The sequence below is a fragment of the Sceloporus occidentalis genome, unplaced genomic scaffold (assembly GCF_023333645.1).
Source record: "Sceloporus occidentalis isolate IW3139 unplaced genomic scaffold, rSceOcc1.0.p SCAF_2, whole genome shotgun sequence".
Lineage (NCBI taxonomy): Eukaryota > Metazoa > Chordata > Lepidosauria > Squamata > Phrynosomatidae > Sceloporus > Sceloporus occidentalis.
In genome coordinates this window covers 131911305-131932826 of record NW_028316982.1, presented here as the reverse complement: position 1 = coordinate 131932826, position 21522 = coordinate 131911305, and the positions used below count along the sequence as shown (strand labels likewise).

At 39.2% G+C, this 21522-nt stretch overlaps 1 protein-coding gene across 10 annotated transcripts in view; it reads right to left on the bottom strand.

The window, feature by feature from the left end:
• VWA8 (von Willebrand factor A domain containing 8) overlaps window positions 1-21522 on the bottom strand; it is a 140504-nt gene that overhangs the window by 3432 nt on the left and 115550 nt on the right. For all 10 annotated transcript variants that reach the window (XM_089511040.1, XM_089511039.1, XM_089511037.1 and 7 more), the window contains 9 exons: window positions 20487-20568; window positions 17971-18175; window positions 14811-14919; window positions 12749-12905; window positions 12258-12366; window positions 7312-7437; window positions 4405-4563; window positions 2964-3062; window positions 1387-1625 (listed from right to left, as the gene is read on the bottom strand). In XM_089511040.1, coding sequence (XP_089367166.1) covers window positions 1387-1625; window positions 2964-3062; window positions 4405-4563; window positions 7312-7437; window positions 12258-12366; window positions 12749-12905; window positions 14811-14919; window positions 17971-18175; window positions 20487-20568 — 1285 coding nt within the window. The remainder of the gene's footprint in view (window positions 1-1386; window positions 1626-2963; window positions 3063-4404; window positions 4564-7311; window positions 7438-12257; window positions 12367-12748; window positions 12906-14810; window positions 14920-17970; window positions 18176-20486; window positions 20569-21522) is intronic.

The following is a 21522-nucleotide window of genomic DNA, read 5'->3' as shown; positions in this document are numbered from 1 at the left end:
ACCAATGTAGAGACACATGACTGGCTATAATATGTGTGATAATAAATAATAATAATAATTAAAATAAATAAAAAAATTATTTGTATACCGCCCTTCCCATGATCAGGGCGGTGAACAGCACACATCACAATACAACAACCATATACAATACAATAAAAACAAATTATTAAAATACTAAAACCCTATCAACCAGCTACCATTGCTGTCAGAAAGGGGGAGACTAGCTGGAACTTGTGTCAGGGAATGCCAAAGGGAACAGGAAGGTTTTTAATTCCTTCCTGAATTGGGCCAGGGAGGTGGCCGAGCGGAGCTCTATGGGCAGCGTGTTCCAGAGGGTCGGGGCGATGATGGTATATGCCCTCCTTGTTGTGGAGGCTAATCTAGCCCCTGGGACCCTCAGTAGTTGTTGCCCAGATGTTCTGAGTGTGCGGGGCGGAATGTATGGGGAGAGGCGGTCCTCAAGGTATCCTGGGCCCAAGCCATGTAGGGCATGATAAGGGCTGTAATTGCATATTGTAGGTACAAGAGTACATTTTTGGAGCACAAAATATTAGTGGTTCCCAAGAGTTATCAAGACTAAAGTATTTGTGCTGCTCTACGACTGTAATAAATGATTGATTGGTAAAGTGTTTGTCTGCCTCTTCTTTTATAATCTCCTGAATGGCATGCTTTGTGCTCTTCCAGTCGCTTTACTTGTATTACTCACAGAGGTTCACAGATTCTGGTGGCCCAGTAAGCCATTATTTCAATTTGTTCTGAGGAAGGAACTGGGCAAAACCACTTCTGAGTATTCCTTGCCTAAGAAAACCCTATGAAATTCATGAGGTTGTCGTAAGTTGACAGGCAACTTGAAAGCACACAAGTACACACATTTAGCCCATTGGCACTCTGAGTTTTGTTACAGCTTATACTCAAACTCCTGCTTTTTCCAAAGTGAGGGAAACGTGCCCTTCTTCTCTTTTTGTGAAAGAGGACATACTGAGCCTCAAGGGTAGGGTGAGGTACTGAGATATTCTTGCCACACCTCTGCAGAGAAAAAGGGAGCAGAAGATCTCATGTCACACTGAATTTTATAGTTGACTTATGTTTCTGCTTGCTCCATGACACCTCTATGGTGTTGTTTGCTGTTCATGGCATGAGGAGATGTGTATGTCTGGTGGGCAAAGGACCAAGTGGGCAGCCTGTCTTACTAGAGGGCCAAAAACACTTGCTCTGAGTGAGTGGATTTGTGGCCTCCGCAACAAACTAAAGGTCCCTTATTGTTATACAGAAGCAAGGTAGACTGTCTTATCCAATATACTGTACTTTTTTAAAAAATAGGAAGCTTTCTTGTCACTGCCTCAACCGCCTCTTGAATTTTCTTGCATCATGAAATCATTTACATACCTGTCTGCTTGATTCCCCAAAGATCCTATAAATATAGCAAATGCATTCACTTTGGGAACGATGGTCAAGGCTTGGGCAAACCTTGCTGGAGGGATCCCATACCGCTCAAGATTGGCATCACTTAAGACTATAACAAAGTATTCATCTGCCTCTTCCTTTACAATCTCCCGAATGGCATGCTCTGTGCCCTCCAGGGTATGATCCCCACTCATACAGAACTGAGCGTGGGCATGCATTGTCTGTGGAATACAAGAAAGCCAACAAATACAAAAGCCATTTAACAAAAAGTCACATACAAGGGAGAAAATATTTTCTAGGACCATTTCTGAACTGAAAAACTACTAACGTATGAATCTATGTCCTAATTCTAGTAAAGGAAATACAGGAGGGTTTTTGTTGTTATTAACATCAATAAAAAGCTATCCCAACCCAAGTAGTTGGGGATAAGTCCTGCCTTCTTTGTATACATGTATCTTGTGTACCCTCTTAGTAACATGTGAATATTAGGCAAAAGAGTCATTTCAGGGTGGCACAACTCTATGGCCAAGCTTGGGGTTTCTCTCACTCTTTCTTCAGGGGCACTTCAGTATATGTATAGTCGGTCTCTACATTTGTGACTTCGACTTTTGCTGATCTGATTATTGGTGGATTTGATTTATATGATTTTTAAAATTCCTCCAGTGAGACTAGAGCCAGAAGTTGACTACAGAGTCATGCTGGAGGTCCTAGAAATTCCTAGAGAAAACACTCACCTAGGGGTTTATAGGTCTTTCAGCACAACCCTATGGTTAGCTTCTGGGGGCTGTTGGCCATAGAGCTGTGCTATACCATAGTGTTGACCATACAGTTATGCTAGAGAACCTAGAGATTCCTAGAGAGGTGATCTCTCATGTAAAAAAGGGGGTGGAGAGGGGTTATATCCAAGTTTTTCACTTTCACAAGGGTACTGTGCCCCCAACCCCAGTGAAAGTTGAGGGCTCACTATAATAGTAGTATAATATATTTGGGTCTAAATATCCAGATCCTAGCTCATCTTGGAAACTAAACAGGGTCAGCTCTGGTTGCTACTTGGAAGGGAGACAGGTTCAATTAATATCAGGTTCTGTAGGCTATATTTCAGAGGAAAGAACTGGCAAAAATCACCCCTGAGTATTCCTTGACTAAGAAAAACCTATGAAATTAATGGGATTGCTGTAAGTGGACCATGTGACTGGAAGGCAGGCACGCATGTACACACATGCAAACACACAATGTAAAGCTTGTGTGCGTAGAAGAAAAAAAGAATGGTCATTCACCACATTAGTAATTGGTGGTAACACAATTTGCTTAGCTTTTCTACACTAATTGACTATCTGCACAGAGAACAAAAATATACATATATTATAGGAGACTAATACAGGAAGACTTTCCATGAAAACAAATATAATACTGCTCTAAAATTGTCAGTGAAAGGTTTAAAAAACATATTTGCGTTTCATAATTCTATCCCCTCCCTTTTCAGCTTGCTTCTCACTCGGCACACAAGACAGCAGAACTCTAGTGCTAGGTTGAAATATTTGTCAAACAATAAGTTTTACCTTCAGAATTTCTAATCTTTGCTTATTGTTTTTTGGAATTTTGTCACTCTGAACCAAGGCAATGTTGAAGCCATCTCCTGAATGTCCAGTGACGTCGTACTGCATGGCACAAAATTTAAACAAAGACAAACGTCATCTTGCATAAGTGTTATCATGCATTATCATCATTACTGTAGGAGCAAAGATCACAGCTAACAGCTTTATTTCCCAGCACTTCAATTTTTGTGCCCAAACTCCTGGGCCTTGGGCCAAATTATGCAAAATGAGACTAGACTATGCACATTATAGGCCTTTAGTTACACATTCAAATGGTTAACACAGGTCAGTTCTGCTAAGCAAACTGGAACAGCCTGTGATTTGCACCAACTGCTCACATGGGCAAATCTGACACATTCATGTAGATCGATCGGGCGAAAGAAAGGAAGGAGTGGAAAGAAGAGAGACTGTATTTTACTATGAAACTATCTGGCTGCCCCTCTACCCATTGCTCACAACATTAAGGAATAATGTGCATATTTTACATCATGTCTATCCTACTCCCATGTCCAGAAGCATAGGCATTTTGTGTGGTGAATCCAATAAAGTGGTGCCAGGATTTGATGGATTAGGGAAGAATCAAAACCACCAGCTGATTCTCAGTGTGCCACAGCCCCACTTTCAGCAAAAGCAGAGCCTTAAAGGAAAAAATTGGGCTCCTAGAATTCTTTGCTGCCCCTTGAGGAGGTTTACAGCAACCCTTTCCCCCAGTTAAACAGATTTCCTTTTTGTGGTTTATTGAAAATCAATGTAGAATCACACCTTTCACCTATTATTTTATACCTATGATTTGTGAACCTATTCATAACTGCACAAATACTAAAAGGCAGGCAATATTACCAGCTACATTTCTTAGCATACAGTGTGTGTGTGTGTGTGTGTGTGTGTGTATGTATTTATAGCTAGTCCGCTCAGCCACAAAGAATCAGGGCAAGCAGAAGCATTCACTGGTCAGTGAAAGAATACTTGAAATTGATATTTAAAATGTTTCCAGATACAGGAGGAGAATGGAAATATAATTTATCTTCCAAAAATATAGCCCTATGGTTCCTTAAAGCATCCCAAATACATTTGTCACAAACTCTTATAAGAAAACAGCCTTCTTGCTCTTAGCATATAGAAACAGTAGAATGAACAGGACTTTACTAGAGAGGCTGCAGACAGTATTATGGTTCCTCTAACATTTCAAAGTTTTTAATATTGCCAAAATGTAGCAAACATTTTAGAAGCTAACATTTAAATACAAAACAGAACTGGTTTTTGCAATGATTTGCAGTATGCCTCACCACTCCCTGCTATGTACTTTTTGGTTTTGTGGGAAAGAAAAAACTTCACGAGCGTGGGAAGATGTTTTCTACTGAAATGGTATATTGTCTTCGGTACACAAAAATATACTGATAATCACCTTAAATTTCTGCTCATAATTTTCAAAGGCTTCCATGACCATGCAAACAGCTTCCATAGAACGCTCCAGCCTCCCATCAACTCCATTGAAACGGTACATGCTGCCGGAAACATCCACTACCACGCGGAGACGTTTGGGCTTCTGCTGAGGGCTCCCAAGCTTAAAGAAAACAAATACCTAACAGTAAGGATCATGAAATTGAAAGGTCAAGTGAAGTAAAAAGAGGACCATATTAGGTTAAAAAAAGAGATTGCAAAACAATAACAACAGCGTTTTATGGCAAAAAAAAAAAAACCCTCAGGGGTGAAGAGTAGGGGTCTTGCACTGACTTTCCTTCAAGCCAATGGTAGGTGCATTTTATGGTCGCCTAACAAATAATCCTTCAGTGTCCCAAATTTGGTGTTGCACCTTTTTTGCTCCAGAATTATAGCCATGCCATTAAAGTGCTGTGGTATCTGAAAAAGTTTATTTTTTCTTCAAGAGCAAGGTGCTACAAGAATGCATGCACTGTTTTAAAACAGACTTGGGCTTACAGGAGCATAATCTTGTTTTAACATTGCAAACACTCCCTGAACACCTTGTTCCTAAAGAAATATGTCTTAAAGAAATGGCAATGACTAGGGAGCTGGGAGGGGAGGGCATGTCAAAAAGAGGGGGAAACCACGTATTATTCATGACCATGGTCCACTGCTGCCATGGACAAATGAGTAGATGTGGCACAAATTAGTTATGCTGCAAAGAATTTCGGCAAACACCATTTTAAGATCACAGCAGGCTGCAGACATGAGCTCTATGTATCTCATCCTTTGTTTCAACATTGCTCCTTAGGAACAAATCTGTAGAAGTCCAGCACTAGCTCACTGTTAAGTGAATTGGACTTGGTCTTCATAAAAGTAATATGATCCTCTTAAAATGTTATTGATCATAGGTCTGCAGTAGATTTCTCTAAAGATATATAAAAGGAAGAGACTTCTGTGTTTACATTCCACATATTTGAAACAAAATCCAAGAAACACTCCACATGTGGTAGTAAATGGCTGCTTATTTTAATAAAAGGGATCTTTTATTATTCCAAAAGCAATCAGGAGCATTCTTTGACGTGCATTATAGGGATAAGTCAGCTCTGAGTTGTAAAGCTTCTCTGCTAAGATTATAGCCTTTAAAATGTTTGAACCGAGATTCTGGGCAACACCACACTAAGGCTGTAAAGTGGATCATTTAAAAATGAAACATCTGTTTTAACACTTTCTGGCATGCTTCCTCGATCTGGAAAGGTATTTTATGATATGTGAAACATGATGAGCTTGAGTGTGAATTCCAAGCTACTTACGGAGAGTTTGGCAAACAGATAAAAATACTTAAAATATCTGTTTGATGTAACCAGTTTCTCATTTCATTCTTCACTGAATCACCATTTGAGTATTTTGTTTTGAATTCTCTCCGTTTCCCAGTGCGATAGACATGCTTTTCACAATTCATTTGTTTGCTCTCATTATTTATGATTCATTTCAAACCAGAAGAGTGGGCGCAGACATAACAAGAGGGTGGAATTTATCTGGAAACACTAAGCTTATCAGAAGCACTCTGAAATTAAATGAGTTGCAGGTGATGGCCATGGGCTGCAGTCTAACTCTCCACATACACATAAAGCCTATAGTTCTCTCCAAGAATAACAGCCTACTATGCAACCTTCTGAACGGTAACCACAGAGCACAGGGCTGACACAGATTTTCATCTAAACTCTCGCCAGTGAAGGCCAAATTGGACGTGGCAGTGGGAGATCTATTAACAGTGGAAACCTTTATGGTTAATTTAAATGAGTATTACACACAAAGCAAACAGGAGCTTTGCAAAGAGAAGTTTCATGGAAAAAACAAACATGTTTCTGCTCTGTGTGGATTCAGGACTTGTATATTTCACCTAACGCAATGGACAGACTGTGGAGTTCCAACCAAGAAACAGTAAATGCAATCTTTGATTGTTGTTTTGTTTTGTTTTTCATCATAAAAGCAACTTGAAATTCATACAGTTTGCTGTTTTAACCTTGAGACTGAATTTAACTGCAGCTCTCAAGGCCACAACACCAGGTCCAATTTTTGAACTTATTTGTTGTTGTTTTTTCATCCCTGATTTTTTTTTATGCAACCTAGAATGATGAGGAATTCAAAAGCTTGAATACTTTTGTTACATTTTGGTGGTGCTAATAAAGATTTTAACTCCAAGTGTGGATTTTATTTTTATTCATGGATCACCATGCTAGTAACATTAAAAAATCCACTAAACAGTGATACTTTTATTGGCCCAATCAAAATGCACAATATACATGTTGCAAGCTTTTGAAGCGCTACTGACTTCTTCATCAGGCAAGGTGTTAAAAACCATTCAGGAGGGAAAAAAACCTGAAGATGTTACTCATGACCTGCATTTTTCTGTTTTTGTTTTCAGTTCAGATGCTTTAGAGGAGTATCTCTTGCAGGCTGGCACCTCCTTCTGGCCATATGGCTACTGGGATATTCTCAAAGTCTAGGAAACTTAACATCCATTTGCAAAACGAAATGATACTTCCTTTGCAATCCAATATATAAAAATTGTTCTGCGCACAAAAGGGAGGGTTAACCTATTCCTGTGCTACAATCCACATGAGTAGAGTAGGCATTAAAATGCTAAAAGGAAGAGGTCTGATTAACAGCCATAATGTGTATTTCAGGCACAAAAGCTAGGGAGGGGAGGGGATGATTTATGGCACAATCTCCAAGATTCTCTGGGACATGTATGAATAAAATGAAAGGAAATGGGTGGAAATTTTGCCCATAACACCAATGTATTCAGTAAATGACAAACAGAACATGAAGAGCATGAAAAGAGCCAGTGCCCAACTGAATCGTTATATTGCCCCAGTTAACTTACTTGTGGGTCAAGTTCTCCCCGTCGCTTATAAATGGCTTTTTCACCTGTTAGACTGTCAATTATCTTTGCATCATCCAGTTCTCCAATTGCCTGATTCCTTAGCCATTGCCTCTCCTTTCCTTTGGCCTGTGGAGGAAAACAGAAAGAAATAAAGAGAACACAGATTCATAGAGTTACTTTTTATGTTTTTCAGGAAGGCAGTTCTTAAAATTATTAAAAGGTTTGGCACAAATGCCTGAAATCAAAACATCAACAGGGACATCTTTCACCATCTCTTCATTTTCAGCACTCAGATCTTCATACACATGTAATTTTAAATATGTACCACAAAAAGCTAGCTTTTAACAATCTTAATTTTAAAAGGTGGCTGCTCAAGTTCTGTTTAATAATCCATGCGATTTCAGCAGTCCGGAAAATCTCTGCTCCAAAAGAGAACCTCCTTATTTATTCAGCAAATTCTAAGCAAAGTCAGAGACCCAACTTATTTAGAACTGGAACATGGATGAACCAAAAATGCACACATTCCTTGAGACTGCTGTTCTTGACTTTGAGACATGTCAGAGAAAGGAAAACTGTGGGAAGCAAACCGTTCTTAAATGTTTAACTAGAACCATAACTCCCAAATACACTCCTAACAGTGTGAGATGCACTTTAGGTGAAGAAAGCCTGTTAATATGACCCTCAAAATCCAGTCAGCTTCCAGTCATTTGCTGGATTATAGTGAGATGAACCGGCTCAACTGCACCAGTGGAGGGATATTCAGACAAAATCCTGTTCTGCCCTTGTGACTTGGCAGTTAGCAGGGTGGCCTTTTTAGTGTCCCCACCCCTCCAAAATGATTAATAACTACTTAGGAGATGGCCTTTCAACTTTTCACTCAACTGTTGTAATGGTTTCTCTATTACTAGTTTCAGTGACATAAATATTTTCCTTGACAACTAGATTTACTTAATTACTTTAGCAGAGCTGCTGTCACTCCTTATCTGCCTATTGCAAATGACAGCTCTCCTGCTCACTCCAAAGATGTGAGAACAGACTGCTAAAACAATCTGAGTTCTTCCACGACCATTGCTGAATCCTTGGCTAGATGGCGAAATAAGACAAGGCACTAATCATACAAATAACAATTGGCCTTTTAAAACTAAGTGGCAGGTACGGATAGAGACCTAGTGTGGGGAATGGAAGGATTTAACTTTTTGCCACTTGTTGTGATCCCAGTCCTGATGAGGGCTTTCTCGCACTTGCTATTTGCATAATGTTCTCCCTCTATTATTTTCTCCCGTTGAAGTCCATCCTGTGGAAAAACTGCAGCAGGGGAGTCAAACTCCAAACGATGGGAGATCCAGATTCCCTATGCACTATATTCCTAGGAACCATATACACAATTATTTTGGCAAAACACCCAAGCTGCTGCTAACCCAAGAAACAGTAACAACCACTACATTCACATTGCATTTTCAAGTGTCCAAAACACACTTCACATGCACTGTCCAGTCACAATCACTGTAAGATTTGTTATAGTTGTTGTTGTTGTTGTTCCTTCAACTCGTCTCTGATTTACTGTAAATCAGGCTGCTCCACCCCCTTCCCCTTCCAAGCCACGGACAGCTGCCTTACTCAAGAGCAGGGTGTTTGCTGTTGTTGGGTGCCACCAAGTCATTTCTGACATATGGCAACACTAAGATGAGCCTCTCGTAGGGTTTTCCTGGCAAGTTTCTTTGTGTGTGTGTGTGTGCGCACGTGCGCGTGCGAGCGCGCCACTACCATCCTCTGAGGGGATTTGAGCCCTGGCCTCCAGAGTCATAGTCCAATGCTCAAATCACAACACCACACTGATAAACCTTGTAAGATAAACCAGTATTACTGTCTTGCAAGCTGAAGAAGGAGAAGAGATTGAGGAGGGTGGGAGAAGCTTGTCTAAGGCAATTTGCTTAGTACACAGCAGAGGCAATATTCAAATTCAGAATAACTTCCAGATTTATAACTCTTAGCTACTATACTATGCAACCTACATAGCCCAAAAAAAACCTCCAGGCATTAAGTGTAGCACCACTGTTTTAAATGATGCCATGTTTGATTTTAGCCCTAGTTCCTCTCTCTTTTCCTTTACTTCAGATCTCCTCTGCCCTTGTTTAAATAGAGCAACAGAGGGCTGAATGGCTTTTGTCTTGATTTAGCAGCATACAAAAATATATATCATATAATGGGGTAACTATTTATGATACTGGAGTTTATCAGAAGAAGGATGATATTCATGTCTGACGATAAAAGCTCTGTCTTGAGAAACAGCCACTCAGAAATGGAAACTGCTATCTTTAACGTATGAGACTTGGCCTATTTCTCTAATAATAAACAGAGGGTCAAGCTGCATCAGACTATAAACAGGGGCTTCCCCTTAACTTGCCGCAGCTTCCTACATATATAGATAACTACCCGTCAGCTGCGACACACTATTTCTTTCTAACACCACGTTTTCTGTGAGTTGAGTTTTTTCCTTTTTGGAGGAGCATTCCAGTGAACCTCTTGCTAGCAGTCTGAAGTGATGCAACCAAACACAGGTTTATCACCTCAGTGAGAATTAGGTCTAAACCAATGGGGTCAACACATCCTGTACCATCACACCCACACGCAAATAGGCAAGCTGCTCCATTCCAAAGTTTGGCTAGTCTTTTCCTTCTTTGTGTGTTATAGACAGCAGGGAATGTCTGCTTCCTTCATCAAATGGTTTTGTTACACATTTCCCAGGAGGACAACCCACCCTCAGGAAACAGAGTACACTACACTTTCCCCTTGAACTTTTAACAACCTTTTGTTAGTCCAAGAGAAAACGGATGTACTTCCTTCACTGATAACATGGCAAGGGCTCCACAGCAAAAGCAAGAGAGGATACAGCAGACACTCTCTGATGCTGTTAAAGCATCACTGTGGCCACACAAGCTACACCCTCCTTCCTCATGCTCCAAGTCTCTGCATGATGCTCATCACCATCCTTCATTTGCAGTTTTGAATGCATCCTACATTGTACCTCTCTATGAAAGAAATCTGGGTTTTAAGCTTTAACAATGCCATACTTAAGGTTCAAATGACAGGTACAAATGTTTAAAATCATAACATTATTATTGATACAAGCCGGAAAAATGGAGCATTTAAAAATGGAAAGTTTATTCACTTATGATCAAGAATTTTCCTGGGGGAAAAGAAGCTAAGACAAATAAAATACATTGCCCTACACATAATCATCACAATTTAGGGCTGCAATCATATTTCAGAATTTGCATCAGCCCCTTGTAATCTCTGCAAAGTATGAACAGCTTGGAATTTAACAAAGGGATTTCATTCACAGTTTGCAAATTGAAGCTTATCTTGAATCTCTGTGCATCATTTTTTGGCTCTTTCCTCTTTCAGACAGCACAACAGATGTCAAGAGACACCCACAGCACCACTTACAAACACTGCTGAGGAACCGCTTACCCTTTGTATAATAGCACTTGAACACAATGACACAACACTGGTGTATCAGGCAACCATGACATAAATCAACATCTCCTATAAAACCAAGTGCTGCAAGTTGAACAATACAATTATCTCCTTGTATTTAAATGTTTTGAGTCTGCCTGCTCCATTTTTCCTGGAAGGCTATCACTGTCATTTATACTCTCATGTTCCTCCTTCCACAAAGCTCAGACAGCATAAATGGGAATTATACAATGTACAGGAATCCACATTTTGGTCTGCTCTCCTAACTACCGCTTTATGAAGCAATACAGTGGGAATTGATGTGTTCGTGGTTAAAGAGAGCTGTCATGTACAAGTACTCAAGAGATAACCCAGTTCATAAAAAAATGACTTCCTCAAAAATATCTAAGCAAACTCATGTTGGGGATCAGACATGCTTTGAGGCCAGGCTTCCTTAGCTCAAGTCCTATAATTTACTACTTGTAATGTAATCCTGGTCACAGAGAGTTGTGGCATCGGTTTAGTTCATATGTGAACACAGACCTCAGGAAACAGCAGATTTCTGCTGCTCTTTTTCATTCCATGGATTGATTTTGCCCTGTAGTCTGCCCTGCCTTTCAGTCTAATTTGGAGAATTTCTTAAATTATTGAACTGGCACATAAGGAGCTTTCTCATTACTGATAATGTAACTGTTGTACAGATGTTACTACAGTATGATTAGATGGACTTTCCTTTTTATGTGGCAGCTTAATTAAGGCTTAATTAATGCACACATGCACTGGTGCATATCAGTGACATGGAATGTGTGAGTGTGTTTGTTTCTGAAAATTGTAGCAAACTGTATAGTAGAATACACAGTGATCTGAACAATGACACACTAAAGCATTGGTGTTCTAGACTAGTTATTTTTGAACACAAGAAGAAATTTGGATGAAGAAGCACAACTATTTCACACCACTTTATGACACTAGTGCATCACACTTGAAAAGTATCCACTGCATAATTCAACTCTATTCAAAAGTATTGTGTTCAAAGGATATGAAGAGATAGAATTTTATATTTTCTAACTTTATATTTATGTAGACCATTTATGTTTTTGGCAGCTGTATGTGGCCGTCAGCAAGTGGTGAACATGAACATATCAACCATTCCTTAATTTATGCAAACTACCACTAAATTAATTCCAAGTGGAACACATAGAACAGATCTCACAACTCAGAGATCATTTGCTATGTATTCATGCTACAGTTTTTGTGGGGTTTTTTGGCTATGTGGCTATGTTCTAGAATGCCAGCCATGAAAGCCTTCGACTATTCATGCTACAGTGACTCCTTCAGTATTCTTGCTGAAATAAAAGCTGCTACTTGCTAAGAACTGGAAAGCAATTACTTCCTTTAGGTTAACAGATGGAGGTGGCCATCTGGCTACTGGGTGCAGTGGTTGAGAAGAGGAATTTTTTAAAAATCAGTTTTAAAAGGTCAATGATTACCTGCAGGTTATCCAAAATAATTCGGAGCAAGTGAACTTGCCGTCGGACAGCTCCAGAGAACCTTTCATATGTAGATGCATCATATTCACTCATCTGAATCTCTCGTAATCTGAAGCAGAACACAGAACTGAATAAATAACAAGAACGACACATAGCTGATAAAAGGCTCAGCAGTGTTGTTAACTGTAAAAGAAATGCTACAGGACATTATAAATCAGGCCCAACCTAATCTGTAACAAATAACAGCAAAACTTTAAAGCCTCATTATCACCACCTTCATTTGCCTGTGCAAAGAAGGTCTGTCAAATAACCTGGGGATCAGGCAAATGATATCAGGGCTTCTGCTTTGCCAAAGAAAAAGTTGGTGGTGGGGGAGATAATTCTTAGAGCTATACTCTTCCAGATTCATTAAAACACCAAAGACTAGCAAATTCCTTCTAAAGCCTCCATTATAGGAAAGGAAATACAATATATCATGGTTGGATATTAACCTCTGCTTGAAAGCCTTTTCACCCATCTCCCTGGCAGCTTTCTTTACTTCTTCAGGCACAGCATCCTTCTCAGCCTGAGACACTTGGTACACTTTGTGGCCAGCATCCAGTCGATATGGACCCCCCTTGCCACCCAAACCAGCAGTGTCTCTCCCACCTAAAACAAAACAAAACAAAACAAAAAAAGATGCTTTTGATCATGGTTCGACAAGAATCCTACAGTTTTCTAAAGCACAATGCATTATTTATTTGTGAATACTGAAAAGTATTCCAGGAAGGCATCATATTCAATATCAGGTTACTTACTTCACTGTACTGTAGGCTCAGCAAGCTCATATAAATGTAACACAATTCATGAAAGTAAACAGTAAAAATGTGCTAATTTATATGATAATAGCTCATTGATCTAAAGATTGTTTCACTCCTCTTCCCTATGACTCAAACCTTGACACTACTTAGGACCCAAGGCAAGACTTGTAGAAAGAGTTGGAGACAAAGAGCATCCTTCATGGGTCAGATTAGACCCACATGTGAGAGGTCTCTACTACCAATAACAAACTAGGCAAAACCCTGATGAATTTCATCTGTAACACCATTACTACAGTATATGTCTCTCTACTTCCAATGATTTTGGGAAAACTGGCCAGATGGAGGATGAGTTATATTTGTTCTTTATTCCTCTGCTCATGTAAAGTTGCCACTCGTATAAAGATCTTTAAGGTACTCTTCTTAACAGGCTCTCTTGCATTACAACTCTTTAAGATTTCTTCATTCTTATGACTCTTAACCAAGAACTATGAACTAAATCAGTAGATCAGTAAACACTTGGTGTAAGTGATATACAGGCCTGGGTATCTTAAAACATTTGATTTTAAATTATAATTTAGCAGGATAGACAGAAGACTCAGATTGCCTACCTCCACACACCTGTGATCATAGTAATCTTGTCTCATTTCAGAAGCTATGAGGAGTTGGGTCTCTTCAGAAGATGTGAGAGTGCTATATATATATGTATGTGTGTGTAAATCTAGAAATTTTAGTCAAAAATTGACCCCAAAAAAACCTAGGTCAATTTATCCACAGGTCACTGTAAGTACTGTACTTTAACTCTTAATTTTTAAAAAAGGATCCATACCCCGGTGAAAGGTGAGAGCTTACTTCCTTCTTGGAGCACCTAAAAGAAGCACCAACCCCCTCTACTATCTCATCTATCTAGGGTGAGCATAGTTATGCCTGCTAGAATTTTGTATGTTCTTTGGCATTGTTTCCCTTTGCTTCATCCTTTACTTCCTTTGTTACATACTGCTAAGTCTTATCTTTGACTCATCTACGAATCTTATCAAAATCCATGATTTTGGCCCTAAAACCTGCCCTTGACTTATACATGAGGTTTACTTATAGTAGAGTATATATGGTAGCAGTTAATATCAGAAACTTCCAATTAGTGGTAGGGAAGAAATCTTCCTGAAATCCTGGCTGGTCAGAGTTGGTAATAATGGGGTAGATTGACCAATGGAAAATGTTTATATTATTATGTCTACTCCCATCACATTTATATTTCATACACTGGATTTCCCACCAACCTTATAGATTCATCCATCAAGATATCTGCTAGGATTGGATAGATAAAAATTCACATGAAACCAACAGGATGAGAATAGGGTATATCTACAGATCACTGTAACACATTGAGAAAAATGGCAGGTGATGGAAAATACGTTCTGACCAGTTAAATATTAAGGAAAAAGGACTCCTCTAATATAAACACAATCTGTACATATATTCAGAAATAATTATATTTATTTTGAAGAAATAAATTTCACATAAAGGAGGGTAAAAGCAGCTGGTGAGAAGGAGTAAGAAAATCCTGTAAAAAGAAAGAAAACTGTAGTGCTGCTTCCACAAAAGTTCCCAGAGAATCAGCAACCCAAAGAGGAGGAGGACACAATTTCACCTCAAGGAACAACAGCCTATTATTCAACAGCACTTGGTATACAGAACACTTTTGAAATGCAGCCTGATCATTCATTTGGAGTCAGATGGGCAAACAATTATTTTGTACCTGTTCCTCCAGCCCATGTATTTCCACCAACATGAGGGGCATTGTCTTGGTCTATCTTCCCATGCTTGGGAGAACTAACATCCAAACCACTGTCTCTTTCGATAGTTATCTGTTGAGGCAAAACCAAAACATGCTGCAAAGGATGGATAGAAAATAATGCATTGTGCCTCATTTATAAGGCCTACATGTAGAACAGTCTTGACAAGTTAGTATTCCTTTGCCTAAGGATGGATGATGCAAGGCATTAAATAATAGACGTCCAGGAAAGAAAAAGGTCAGTGCTATATCTAGGGCACCAAATGAGTCAAACCGTATCAAGCCATACATTGAAGAAGGGTACCTGTTCTGGGGATCTGAACTCCACCCATAAATTAAAGGGGGAGGGGGGAGTGAATGAAAGCAGTTAATCTGACTTGCTGTCAAAATGGTTTTTATGTACACTGACATCTGAGATATCAGATCTCAAAATATGGAGATGTCTGCATTTGTCATCTTCTAAAAGAAATTCGTTCATCATAATAGAGCAAATAAGCCAAATGTAATCCTAGTGAGGTGTAGTGGTTTGGGTGCTGAAATAGGACACTGGGAGACTTGGGTTTGAATCCCCACTCAGCCATAGAAACCAACTGGGCAAATCACACTCTCTCAACCTCAGAGGAAGGCAAGGGCAAACAAAGATTGAGTGCAAAACAAAATTCATGTAAGCTATTTCTCTTCCAGAAAAACACCATAACACAATTTAAAAATATATAACCAAGAACACAGCTAGGATTTCATCTTATAATTACTAAATTAATCAGAGTCATTCTTATCTTTATCATTAATCAAACATTGCTGAAGTTGTTCAGGCCTAGTTTAATGGGAAAGAGAAATTTTAATCAGTGAGGACAGAAGCTATCAGCACAATCTTTATATGTTCAGGCTGACTGGGTTCTTGTGTGTAACAGTGAATCAGAAAAAAAATACACAAGATAGCATTGATAATATATGCCATTTTATTATATTTTATATTATATTATGTTTTGGCTGAATAACTATTGTTGACTTATGGGGTTTTATCATGGGTTTTTAAAATTTATTATGGGTTTTCTTGGCAGGATTTGTTCAAAGATGGTGGATTTGCCCATGCCTACCTCTAAGACTGTGACTTCCCCAGGGTCACCCAATAGGTTTCCATAGCTGAACGGGGGTTTGAACACTGGTCTCCCAGTGTCCTTGTCTAACATATAAACCACTATGCCATGCTGGTTCTCTACAAAAATTATCAGGATATGTTCTAAAAGATAGTTTAATTACAATATATATTTGTAATATTCAAATATGAAGGTTTGTTAAACACTATAAATTGCACATTTATAGAGCAAGTACCCGCTTTGAAGTTAAAGCTGGTACTTTGATCAGACTTTACATCAACATTATTATAAATGCATTCTTTACTTTTTAATCTCTGGTGAATATTCATTAAAACACCCATTCTTCATTAAAGCACCCATTCAGAAAGCAGTAATATTAAACAAAATAATGTAATAGTCATTTCAGGAGAAAATAATTCCTGTAATATTCTTTATGTAACTGGATTCAGTGGATCTATTCACCAAACCCTTTCAACTTTGCAACATATTTTGTGTGCATGCAGAGATGCAACATCCATCTCTCTTTTTGTGTATAAGGACTCTCATTTTCACCTTTATAAGGTGGTTTTGCTCCAGATGCAGGTATGCTTTGTGCAACCCATTGCTGAGGGATATGTGCAGATTTTTTAGATATTACACAAGAAAAACATAACTATATGGTACTGTAATGGATAGCAGCCTGCATGTGTACACTAGAATGTATCCAATCTTCCTTAGTGTATTTCAAGGCAAAAATCAGTAATGAAGACAAATATTCTATTGGCAAGTTTGCCCAACTTGACCCATTTTATCATTGCAAGCACCTTCCAGGGAGATTCTAGAAATCACAGTTTGAAAGCAACCCTAAGAAGGTAAACTACTGTGTGCACCAGATTATCATATGTGACCAGTAGATGGTGCTAACACATCTCTGTTGATAAGATGGCACTTGCAGAATAATAAGCATTAGACATAGCCCAGATAGGCCTTTCCGTCCCTCATTACCTAAGAAAGACACAAGATCCTGTCTGATCTTGGAAGCTAAGCATGGTCAGCCCTGCTTAATACTTAGATGGGAGGCCACCAACAAATAACAGGTGCTGTGGGCTATATTTTAGAGGAAAGAACTAGGAGAAAGATCTGAGCATTGCTTGCCTAAGAAAACCCTATAAAATTCATGGGATTGCCATAAGTTGACAGGCAACCTGGAGGCCCATATACATGTACACACATGAAAGACATCTCATATGTCCATTAGCAAGAGCATGGCAATCATTGTAATAAGATTCTCTAAACACATGACATCTTGAAAAAAGACATGAAGTAACACTGCTTTTTGCATCCTGGTTCTGCACACAGCCCTTCTGGTTGTAAATTATGTTTAAGGGAAATTTGATCAAGGTAAGTGAAAAACATTTTTCTTTCTAGGCAATCCTCACTAGAAGACAAACACGAGAAAGTGGCTGGAATAATGCCATTACAGCCTTTTGCCGCTATGTTCTTGCCATAACGGACTGGATGCAGTATTTGGGACTATCACTCTGGCTCACCTGTGACATTATTAAGCACATTTAACACTAATATCATCAGGGAGAATTTTTCCTTCAGATAAAAATCATCTGTCAATTGTATTTTCACACAAAGCTGGGATCATGGCATTTCTCCCAAATTCAGAGCTTCTTCCACCCATAGTCTCTGAAATCTGGAGCCAGAGAAGTGGGAACATGAGCTAAAGACGAGGCACAAAGAGGCAGAGACACCACTCTGGTGATGAGAAACAAACAAAAGGCCAAACTCCTAATACTTATACCAATCTTGACCAGATCCTTAAAAAAATTATTTTTATAGTACAATGCAAAGAATCAGCCAGCCAACATGGATCATTCAAAAAATGAACTTTTCCATATGGACCAATAATTGCAAACACTTGGCAATTCTGTCTTTGTTTTATGAGGCTCCCAAATAAATCACAAGCTTTTGTTTCAGCCTCAGGCCATGGGGTTTTAAACCCAGACGCTCTTAATGTAGCAAGTGCATTAAGTGCTTACCTGCACAGGTCTGCCATCATCTTGTCCAATCATAGTTCTCCATTCTTGAAGTGATCTCTGAAGACTTTCCAAGCTGGTTTCCCAGAGTCTGACATTGCCCCCCATATCTACAGTAACCACGCCAGTGTTACCAAGTGAAGCCAACAAGACATCAGTATCAGAAATCACTGATAGCCATGATGTATAGGGAGTGAGGTTCATTGGCCTGAAAAGCAAGGGAAGACGGGTTTACCTTTCAGTCATTCTAAAAAAATTAGACATAATTTGAAATGTTGCTAAGCTATGCAGAAGAGAAGAAGCCATCCCCTACCAAATCTGGCAAATTTGCCAGTGTCCTATTTTAATTGCAGTCCTCTGTGAACAATTTTCAGCACAGCTGGGTGAACATACTTAACACAGATGTATCTCAGGCCCCATACAGACTGCCAAAATAAAGCATTGGATCACTTTGGAGGTATGCTGTTTAAATGATGCATGCGTCCTAAGAGTCCGGAAGCTGCGCCAAAGCTGCGCTCCAGTCCTTATGACTGGATGTGGCTTTGGCACAGATTCTGGCCTCTTAGGACACATGCATCATTTAAACAGCATACCTCCAAAGTGATCCGAAGCAGCTTTATTTTGGCCTGTCTGTATGGGGCCTGTTAACAAGCCTCTGACAAAGAATCCCTTATTAAAAAGTCTTTTTATGCCAACCATAACACCTCTTTCTTCTTGTCCTGTCTCTACCTGGAAGCTTTTATTAGCATAAACACTGGGGAAATGGTGAATGAGGACTGCGGAAACACGACTTTTAGTGTTATTTTGCACCAGTATTTCTGCTGTAAACAATACAATAAAACCTGAACTGGGTGTAAGAACGAGATTTTGCTGCAGTCAATCCTGCTGTAGCTACAGTATATGTGCCTCCCTGCAACAGGAAAGGTAAACAGCAACGGTTTCCAAAAGCCCTTACTGAGCATGTATTGCCACCATATAGAAAAAAGTAGAAAGCAGATAAGCCTGTCTCACCAGTGACCCCCCCCCCCCCCATTGTGTTAAAGAAAAGTCTGGACACCAAAATGAAAATCTTAAGTAGTGGAGGCTAACGAAAGAAAGAAAAAAATATTGTTGGATACATTTTGCAAGAAGCTTTTGAGTGGTCTCTTGAAAACTAAAAATGTTTTTGCTTTGCTTTGCCTCCAAGGAACTCACACATGCCCATCCTATCCCATTTTATCCAAGGAAGTGGAGCAAGCCTTAGCAAATGAGCCAAGTGCTCTGCATAAATGTAGTGATTTGAACTCTGGTCTCCTGGTCTATTCTATCCACCAGCTCTTATCTTCACACAAAATTTGTTTGCCCTATCCTTTGCTTCTCAGATGAAGCTGGACTTTGATGCCTCTGCCTTCCTCGGTTTCATCCTAATTGGACAAAACAAGAGAATGCAGTCAATTGTCAGAATGTATTTTTCAAAGGGTCCTGTCAATTCTGACACAATGTGATTTCAGCATTCTCCTAAAAAGCTGCCTTCTACATTGACTCCAACCAAAGAAACAGCCATGTTAGTTTTTAGCAGTAAAAAACAATTATCTTGTGGCACTTTAAAGACTAACAAAATCAAACAAAAAGCATACACAACACAACCTACTGTCAGTGACAATTACATTATTAATTGGTTATTCAAAAATATTTGCTGCTTATAAAAAATATGTTAGCTGGTGTTGATAGCAGCAACAGTTTTGTGAATGGCCGCTGTCAATAATACAATTGCCACTATTAGTACGTTTTGCATCCAGTTTCCCTCTAACCTTCTAACATTTTATCCCTTCACCATGTGTATAGTAAATACACCTGACTATGCACAGGCCACAAATGCTTATGTCGAAACAAACTCATTGCTCTTTAAGGTGCAACAGTCTTTATTTATCATTAAAAGGAACAGAATATGGGCGATTTTTCTCCTTTGGAAGGTCATTCCACCATCTAGATGCCATGACCCTCAATTCTTTTGTCTCATACACACACAGCAAACATCTGTAACTGTCACTTCTGAAAGAAGGCTGTTAGGAATAAGGTATTCTTAGGCAGTTTCCCAGGGAAAAGTCCATTTGTTTAAATGTTTGTCTCCAATGCTGGGGAGAAAGTAACAACAGATCCAAGAATACACACATTTTATTCTCTCACTGTACCTCCCAATAAACTTGCTCATCCCTAGAAAGAACGGGGGCTTTAATGTCACAAAAACACACACCACACAACTGCATCCATATAAAGTTAGCACAATATGGATCAGATGTTACTCCTTCCCCATAGCTAAAGACCTGTAAAGGGCTTAGCTACGTGTTAACAAGACTTAGGACTGAGAATTCTTCTGAATATGTCCAAGGAGAACAATAAAGTTGAGAAAACCACTAATACAAACAAGAGTATTTCCCCCCCCCCCCCCAAAAAAAAAATAGTATTTCACATCTGAAAGCAACTGTGGTAACTGTTTGTTGCAAAATACTGATGCAGTTTAAAATATGAAATACTGTTACCTAGGAATAGGAATATATTTAAGCTTCTTTCTTGTAAGATCTGTAATTTCCAAATATCCAGCAGTTTCTGGAGGAGTAACATCTGCAAAGAGAAGTGTTTGGGACTATTTGGTAATCAGCAGTCAACTTGCAATAAATCATGCGTTCATATTGCTTGCAAACAATTTATCATGTAGGGAAATGAAATAAAAAGAAAATTACAGCCATAGACTTTAACTGCTCTTATACAAAGAAATATAAAATAAGGAAACAAAGACAAATATTTATGCAATAAATGTCAAGCTATAAACAAATATGAATAAAAGCTGATCAGGCATGATTGCAATCATCTTAAACTGTCATCTCATAACAAACAGTAGACTGAAAGCATCATTAAGGAGCATTACATCATAGGCTGCTTTGAAAAGCTGAAACATAGAGATGCAAATGGAACAAATGTGCACCAAATAATTCTCCCCACACCAAATCAGCTAATTGTTTTTAAAGCACAGCAGCTTCCAAAAAGCACAAGCATCCAATCTCAGTTCCTTGTTCTCAAGCATTTCTCCACAGATCCGGGATGAATCTAAGTCCTAATTATACTGCAAAGGATAAATGCTAAGAACAAATGGCTCACATTTTCTGCATCAGGGGACAAATGCACCGGGCCAGTTTCCTGCTCCTAGGACCCCTGAGTCTGGAACTCTATTTTTTCTTTGATACTGAATATTGGGGAAAACCCCAGAAACCAATTTGAAATGGAACTCCCCCTGGAGGCTTCAAGGAGGGGAAATTCATCTTTTGGGGGGCATGGGCAATCGGGCAGCCTGCAGGGACCAAAGGATTCAAAAATACCCTTGAGTGTCTGCATGAGGGACGATGGCTATATTTTGCCCACATCTGCTTTAAAGTGATTGTAACGACAAGAAACAGTTCTGAAGTTTTATGTATTCTGCTTCACCTATGCATGTTTTCAGTGAAAGAGGCAGTATCCCTAGCATCCAAGCAGACCTGCCATAGTCTGTGTGTGTGTGTGTGTGTGTGTGTGTGTGTGTGT